The sequence below is a fragment of the Halichoeres trimaculatus genome, unplaced genomic scaffold (assembly GCF_033239565.1).
Source record: "Halichoeres trimaculatus isolate MK-OKI-2021-1 unplaced genomic scaffold, fHalTri1.1 fHalTri1_scaffold_11, whole genome shotgun sequence".
NCBI classification, from domain to species: Eukaryota; Metazoa; Chordata; class Actinopteri; order Labriformes; family Labridae; genus Halichoeres; species Halichoeres trimaculatus.
Window position 1 is genome coordinate 36,744,801 of NW_027437189.1, and position 8,066 is coordinate 36,752,866.

General features: G+C 44.0%; 2 protein-coding genes across 2 annotated transcripts; both read left to right on the top strand.

Annotated features, from left to right (window-relative positions):
- Window positions 1–3,489: 3,489 nt before the first annotated feature.
- On the top strand, window positions 3,490–4,323 carry LOC141798991 (uncharacterized). The gene has a single exon (XM_074681002.1). It carries the CDS (start codon window positions 3,490–3,492, stop codon window positions 4,321–4,323), a length of 834 nt encoding a protein of 277 aa, XP_074537103.1.
- Window positions 4,324–4,537: 214 nt separating this feature from the next.
- On the top strand, window positions 4,538–7,787 carry LOC141798992 (uncharacterized; the record flags this gene model as incomplete). The annotated part of the gene is made up of 2 exons (XM_074681003.1): window positions 4,538–5,612; window positions 5,953–7,787. Coding segments are annotated over 2 exons (2,910 nt in total), but the record flags the coding sequence as incomplete, so codon positions are not given.
- Window positions 7,788–8,066: the final 279 nt, after the last annotated feature.

The window sequence follows — 8,066 nt, forward strand, 5'->3', positions numbered from 1 at the left end:
ACCAAAAAGCTCACGTCATACCTGAAGAAGGTCCCATCATTAAGCTCTGTGCAGTATTACAGGTAGAATAAATGGGGTTTAAATTAACATTTAGCCTTCACACCAACAGCCGCTCCAGACTTCATCAGCATTCCCACAGTCAGTGAGTCTGGATCTGAGTTTGTTCAGAGGAGAAAATGTCCTCTGGCTGTGTGAACGACCTGCACTTGAACCTGCTAATCAGCCTCAGGACTCATTGATTCGGCTCCGGCAAGGGAAGCTGACGGCTAAGGAGGAGGAGGAGGAGGAGGAGGAGGAGGAGAAGATGGGAGACACAGGGAGAGGTAGGAAAAGAGCCGTATTGATCTGGTGGCAGGCAGCTCCTGACAGCTGTGCTAAGCTAGCACGTAGTGCCCTCAGCCACAGTCTGCAGGCCGACCGACAGGGAAGTGCTTAAGCAGATTAAACTGTAAATCCCTCAGATTTCCTGCTCCCCCATTCAGCCCCTCCCTCCCTCCCCCTCAGCTACAACCATCACATCTCACCACCACCACACCTACAAGCACACCGGCCCTCTCTATGCATTCAAAGACCGCTAAAACCTGAATCCATCACCAGTGTGTGTTGTTCTGTTGTATATAAAAAGAACTTGATAAACTCATTTTTTATTCAGAGCTTTATTGTCCATCATGACATCTGACCACATGTTCCAACATCAAGCTGATCTGTCTGTCTCATTCATGTGACCCTTAACCCCAATCACAGTCCACCACATCTGAATCATGACTCCACAGCAACACCATGTGGTAGGAGTATTTACATCTAATCATCACATCCTCCATTCTTTGGGTTATAACAAACAATCTGACATTAACTTTTTTTTTTAACATATGAAAACAAATTAACATCTGTCGTGAAAACATTTAGGATGAACCAATACAGACTGCTTCAACCTGTCAACTTTATAAACAACATACATTTTTAAACTTGTCTTTGCTCACAGATTAAGTCTGTCAGGTTTTTTAATTTCCCTTTTTAGATCGTCTGACTGCAGGTTGAGCTGTCGTCTCTGTGTGGTTGTCATCATCAGTGTTAAAGGTGCTGGCTGAGCTTCAGTGCTTGATTCATTTTGCTCTGGAGCAGGATCTGGTATCTTCATAAGACTTTGACGATTGCGTCTAAAGATTGGTCCTTCCTCAGTCTTCACTGTGAATGACCTTGGGGTGACCTCTTCAAGCACAGTGGTTTTTGTTTTCCATCCATCAGGACTCTCAATCCTGTGTCATTACATGACAGCAGTGAAAGCTGTTTAACTGTTTTGTCATAAAATGTCTTCTGCTTACTCTTTTGTTTCTTTAGTCTTTGCTTGAGCTTGGGATATTCCTTTTGTTTTGAGTAGCTTGGCAGTGTCGTGCGTAATTTCCGATTCATGAGTAGTTCAGCAGGTGATAATCCACACTCAAGCGGTGATGCTCTGTAGCTAAGTAAGGCAAGATATGGATCTGATTTGCTGTCATCAGCCTTTTTAAGGAGTTGTTTGAGAATGTGGACTCCTTTCTCAGCTTTTCCATTTGATTGTGGATAGAGTGGACTTGAGGTCTGATGCGTGAAGTTGTAATGTTGAGCAAACTCTTGCCACTCATGCTGCCAAAACAAGGTCCATTGTCACTAACAACTGTGTTTGGAATACCATGTCTGGCGAAGATGGATTTTGCATGTGTTATGACACAGGTTGACGATGTGTTTGTCAGCATTGCCATCTCAGGGTAATTTGAGTAGTAGTCAATGACCACTAGGTAGTCTTTGCCTTTGAGGTGGAATAAATCCATCCCTACTTTGTGCCATGGTGCAGGTGGTACAGCTGTCACTATCATTGGCTCTTTTGTCTGCTTATTTCTGTGCGTCTGGCATGTTTCACACTTGCTTACAAGTCTTTCAATGTCTCTGTTTATTCCAGGCCAGAAAACACTGTCTCTCGCCCTTCTTTCACATTTTTCAACACCGAGATGTCCTTCATGAATTATTTTCAAAATGTCTTGTCTCAGTGTTTGTGGAATAACTATTCTGCTTTGTTTCAGTAACAGTCCATTAATTACAGTCAGTTCACCTCTGATGTGATAGAAGAGTGGACAGGATCCTACAGGCCATCCATTCTGCATGTTTGTGATGACACTCTGCAGCTCTGCGTCCTTTGCTGTTTCTTCAGCTATTTCTTTGAATTTCTGGTCTGATACAGGAAGTGAAGCTGACACTATATTCACATGAATCTGCACATCTTCCTCAGTAGTACTTACACTGTTCATTGTGTATGCTCGTGAGAGAGCATCTGCAAGGACAAGGTGTTTGCCAGGTGTATAAATCAGTTCAAAGTCATATTTCTGCATTTTCATCATGAGACGCTGAATCCTTGATGACATCTCATTCAGATTCTTCTTAATGATAGAGACTAGTGGACGATGATCTGTCTCTACTGTGAAGGAGGGTAGGCTGTAAATGTGGTTGTGGAATTTTTCGAGGCCAAACACCAGCCCTAGGCATTCTTTTTCAATCTGAGCATATCTGCACTCAGTCCCTGTCATAGACCTGGATGCATAGGCCACTGGTTTCCAGAACTCATCTTCTGCTTGAAGTAGTATGGCACCTATTCCGTCCTTAGAAGCATCTGTTGACACCTTCAACTTCTTTGTTGGGTCGAAGAACGTCAACACAGGCGCAGTGGTAAGTGTTTCCTTAAGCGTGTTCCACTCTCGCTCATGATCTGTTGTCCATTCAAACTCTTTCTCTTTGTGCAGGAGCTCACGTATGCAGGATGTCTTTGCAGATAAGTTGGGAATAAATTTACCAATGAAGTTAACCATCCCCATGACACATGGTACACCTGTTTTGTCTTTTGGTCTTGGCATGTCTTGTATGGCTTTGATCTTTTCTTTGTCAGGCTGTACACCTTATGCAGAAAGCTTGTCTCCAAGGAAAACAACCTCCTGAACACCAAACTGACATTTACTCTTGTTTAATTTCAGTCCATACCTTTGTATGCGTTCCATTACTCTTGTGAGACGTTCATTGTTCTCTTGGACTGTGGACAGCATTCACCTCTTTCTCAGTTTCTTTTTCTGTTTCATTTTCAGAATTTACCATGCCAACAAAGAAAGTCTCAATTCAGTCTCACTGGCTGCTTGAGGGAATGGATCTCTGCAGTCACATGAGTGTGTGGTATCATTTCCGGTTTTCCTTTACTCTGTGTACAGCACGGTCGTGTCGTTCGCTCTCAATCTATCTTTGTTGTTTTCCCTGTTACGGACTTTCACTCTTTTCAAACTTACCATCTTTTCGATCTATAGTAGTTTACACCAAGCACTCTGCCTTTTTTCCCACAAGGGTGTACACTTTTTCGGTGTTTCTGACGACTGGTTTTCCTGTTAGCCTTTTAGCTCCCCAGCACTAGCGATGTCTCTCCACTCTAGCTCCAGCTCTCACTCTGACTCTCCTTCTGCGGCTCGTTTCTGCCAGATGTGTCAGATGTTCAGTTATTCCTCTTCCTCCTTTACAGATAATGATATTTGTATTAAATGTAGCTTATTTGTAGCTCTGGAGGCGAGGGTTTCTGAATTGGAGACACGGCTCCGCACCGAAGCTAGGCCACATTTAGCTAATGCTAGCCAGCCCCCTGTAGCCGGTGCGGGCCGTCTTAGCTTAGCCTCCCCCCCGGCAGATCCCGAGCAGCCGGGATGTAGTGGCTGGGTGACCCTGAGAGGGAAACATAGCCGCAAGCATAAAAATCACACGCCGGATAACCGTAACGTTCACATTTCCAATAAATATGCCCCTCTTAGCAACACACCTGCTAAGAAACTCAACACTCTGGTGATTGGTGACTCGGTAGTACGGAATGTGAAATTAGTGACGCCAGACACCATAGTTCAGTGCCTCCCGGGAGCCAGAGCGGGCGACATTGAGGGCAACTTAAAACTGCTGGAAAAGGATAAACGTAGATTTCGTAAGATAGTTATACATGTCGGCGTTAATGACTCTCGACGTCGCCAGTCAGAAGTCACAAAGATTAATGTGGAGTCGGTGTGTGCTTTGGCCAAAACTATGTTGGACTCCGTAATTTTCTCTGGCCCCCTGCCATATAGGGCAAATGATGAGATGTTTAGCCGCATCTCCTCATTCAACCGCTGGCTGTCGAACTGGTGTCCAGATAATGGTGTGGGTTTTATTAACAACTGGCGATCCTTCTGGGGCAAGCCTGGTCTAATTAGCCGAGATGGCGTTCATCTCACTCTGGATGGCGCAGCTCGTTTAACTAGAAATCTGGCTGATTTTATTAGTTTACCCATCTGACAACTCAGAGTGGAGACCAGGCAGCAGAGCAGCAGTCCTACACGCTCCTCTGCGTTTCCCTTAGTGCAGTTTCCCAGCCACTCCTGTTGTAACATAGAGACTGTGTCGGTTCCCCGACCGAGACCCTTTTTCTATAACAATAAAAATAACAATAACAACAATAATTATTATAACAACAACAACAACAATAATAAAAAATAATAATAATAATAATAAAGGAGTGAATTATGATAATCTTATAAAAATTAAAACTTCCGGTGCGGATGAACCACATGACATTAAAGTCAAATGTGGTTTGTTAAATATTAGATCTTTATCATCTAAAGCTGTGCTAGTTAATGAACTTATATCAGATTATCACATTGATTTACTTGCTCTGACTGAAACCTGGCTGTGTGAGAGTGAATATGTTAGTTTAAACGAGTCCACTCCTCCCAGTCACCTTAATACTCATAACCCTCGAGACACAGGCCGCTTTAATATTAGCACTAGACCTAAACTGGGCTTTAGCTCTTTTGAAAGTCTTTTTCTCAGTTTCTTGCATCCAGCTGTGAAAACCGCGCAACTGTTTTTGTTTGTTATTGTCTACCGGCCTCCTGGCGCGTACTCTCAATTTCTCTCAGATTTTTCAGAGTTTCTTTCGAATATCGTTCTTCTTTTGGATAAAATTATCATTGTTGGTGACTTTAATATTCATGTGGACGTCGTTGACAATAGTCTTTGTATTGCCTTCATGTCTTTACTGGATTCTTTTGGTTTCACACAGTCTGTGAACCATCCTACTCATCGCTTTAACCACACCTTGGATCTTGTTCTTGCTTATGGCGTGGAACCTGTCAACTTGGCTGTCTTACCGCAGAATCCTCTTCTGTCGGATCATTTCTTCATTACTTTTGAATTCTTGCTGTCGGATTTCTCACCTGCGAACAAAACCATCTTGTCCAGGAACTTGTCTGACAGAGCTGTAGACATTTTTAAGGAAGCTATTCCTGCTGCCTTGAATTCTTGCTCTACTTTTGCAGAGAGCTCTTGTGCTCCCTCTCAGCTTTATCAACTTGTTGCGGATACCACGGGTTCTCTTCAAGCCGTCCTCGATTCAATTGCTCAGCTCAGACAGAGGACTCTCAGACGACATCGTTCCGCTCCATGGTACAACGCTCAAACTCGTGAGCTCAAACAACAATCGAGGAAATTAGAAAGAAAATGGCGTTCGACTAAAACAAATGAATCCTGCTCGCGTTGGAAAAATAGTCTAAATGAATATAGAAAGGCTTTGCGACTAGCGTGTGCAACTTACTACTTTGAAGAGGGCGACTGGAAAAACTGGTGAAGAGAGCTAGCTCTGTGGTTGGATCCAGTTTGGACTCACTGGAGGCTGTGGTGGAAAGGTATACACAGAAGAAAGTGGAGGCCATCATCCGTCACTCTGATCACCCACTTCACAACATCATAGTCCAGAGGATCAGCAGCAGGGGACGCCTTACCTCTGTGCGCTGCAGGACCGAGAGGTTCCGAAGATCATTCCTCCCTGCAGCCATCAGAGTGTACAATTCTCTGCTTGGAAGAGTGCCCAAACAACTTGAATTTCCCTCCGGGGATTAATAAAGTATGACTTATCTTATCTTATCTTATCTTACTACTCAACCCTTATAGAAGAGAATAAAAACAATCCCAGATTCCTTTTCAGCACTGTAGCCAGGCTGACAAACAGTCATAGCTCTACTGAGCCATGCGTTCCTCTATCGCTTAGCAGTGAGGGCTTTATGAGCTTTTTTAACAATAAGATATTAAAGATTAGAGATAAAATTAGTAGCGTGTTACATGCAACCGCGATAGAACCTTCGATCGATGGCGAATTTGCGGAAACGTCGCTTAGAGCGAATACACTCCTGGACTGCTTCTCGCCTGTGGACCTGTCAGAGCTGGATTCAACTGTCTCTTCAGCCAAACCATCAACTTGTCTTCTGGATCCCATCCCAGCTTGGCTGTTAAAGGAAGTCTATCCCTTGGTCGGATCTTCTTTACTAAGGATGATTAATGCGTCTTTACTGTCGGGCTACGTGCCCCAACTTTTTAAAGTTGCTGTTATTAAGCCTCTTCTTAAAAAGCCTACACTTGATTCAGGCTCTTTTGTCAACTACAGACCGATATCTAACCTCTCTTTCGTTTCTAAGATCTTGGAGAAAGTTGTTGCGAATCAGCTCTGTGATTTTCTTCATAGCAACAGTCTCTTTGAGGTCTTTCAGTCTGGATTCAGAGCCCACCCCAGCACTGAGACTGCGCTGCTGAAAGTAACCAACGATCTACTTTTGGCTTCGGACAGTGGTCTTCTTTCTGTGCTTGTCTTGCTTGATCTTAGTGCCGCTTTCAACACTATTGATCATCACATTCTTCTGCGGAGATTAGAGAGTCTTCTTGGTATCTCAGGAACCGCTTTAGCCTGGCTTCGATCGTATCTTTCGGATCGACATCAGTTTGTTCATGTGAACAACGTCTCTTCTTCGCACACCAGGGTGCAATATGGAGTTCCACAAGGTTCAGTGCTCGGACCGATTCTTTTCATCTTGTATATGCTTCTTCTCTGCACTATACTGAGGAAACACTCCATAAACTTTCACTGCTATGCAGATGACACTCAGCTTTACTTGTCAATGAAGCCTGAAGAAACCAACTGCTTATCTAAACTTGAAGCATGCCTCAAAGACGTAAGGTCCTGGATGAGCAGAAACTTCTTACTGCGGAACTCAGAGAAGACTGAAGTCATTGTTCTTGGACCTAAACATCTCAGAGAAGCTTTCTTGAACAACATCGCCGCCTCTGACGACATCAGCTTGGCTTCCAGCACCACTGTCAGGAACCTGGGAGTTCTTTTGGATCAGGACCTGTCCTTTAACTCTCACATCCAACAGGTCTCAAGGACGGCATTTTTTCATCTTCGCAATATCAAGAGAATTAGACACATCTTGTCTCGGAGCGATGCTGAGAAACTAGTCCATGCTTTCGTTTCTTCTAGGCTGGACTACTGTAACTCTCTTTTATCCGGCTGTCCTAATAAGTCTATTAGGACTCTTCAGCTGGTTCAGAATGCTGCCGCTCGGGTACTGACTTGGACTGGGAGGAGAGAGCACATCTCTCCAGTGTTAGCGTCTCTACACTGGTTACCTATAAAATCAAGGATAGAGTTTAAAATTCTTCTTTTGACTTACAAAGCGCTTAATGGCATCAGGCCATCGTATCTTAAAGACTTAATCGTTCCGTATAATCCGTCTAGGTCTTTGCATTCTCAACATGCAGGTCTGCTTGTTGTACCTAGGGTCTCTAAAAGTAGTCTGGGAGGTCGACCCTTTAGTTATCAGGCTCCTCTTCTTTGGAATAACTTACCGGTTGAGGTCTGGGGAGCAGACACGGTCTCAACCTTTAAGAATAGACTTAAAACTTTCCTTTTTGATAAAGCTTACAGTTAGAGCTGGATCAGGTCTGAACCAGCTCTTAGTCATGCTGCTAGACTGCTGAGGGGAACTGACACACAGGGCTCCTGTTTCCCTCTTTGTCTGTCAGTCTAACTTCTAGTCTTACTGTCCTGTTATAGTTACTGACCATAGACCTCTCTGGGAGGGTCTGAGTTTGTCTTGTAGGTTCCTGGGGATTGGTGAAGTAGATGGCCTGCTGCTGTGCCCCTGTCCAACACCAGCTGCTACGGCTTTGGATTGTTGCTGGGAATGGCCTGCTAGTTTCTCCTTAAC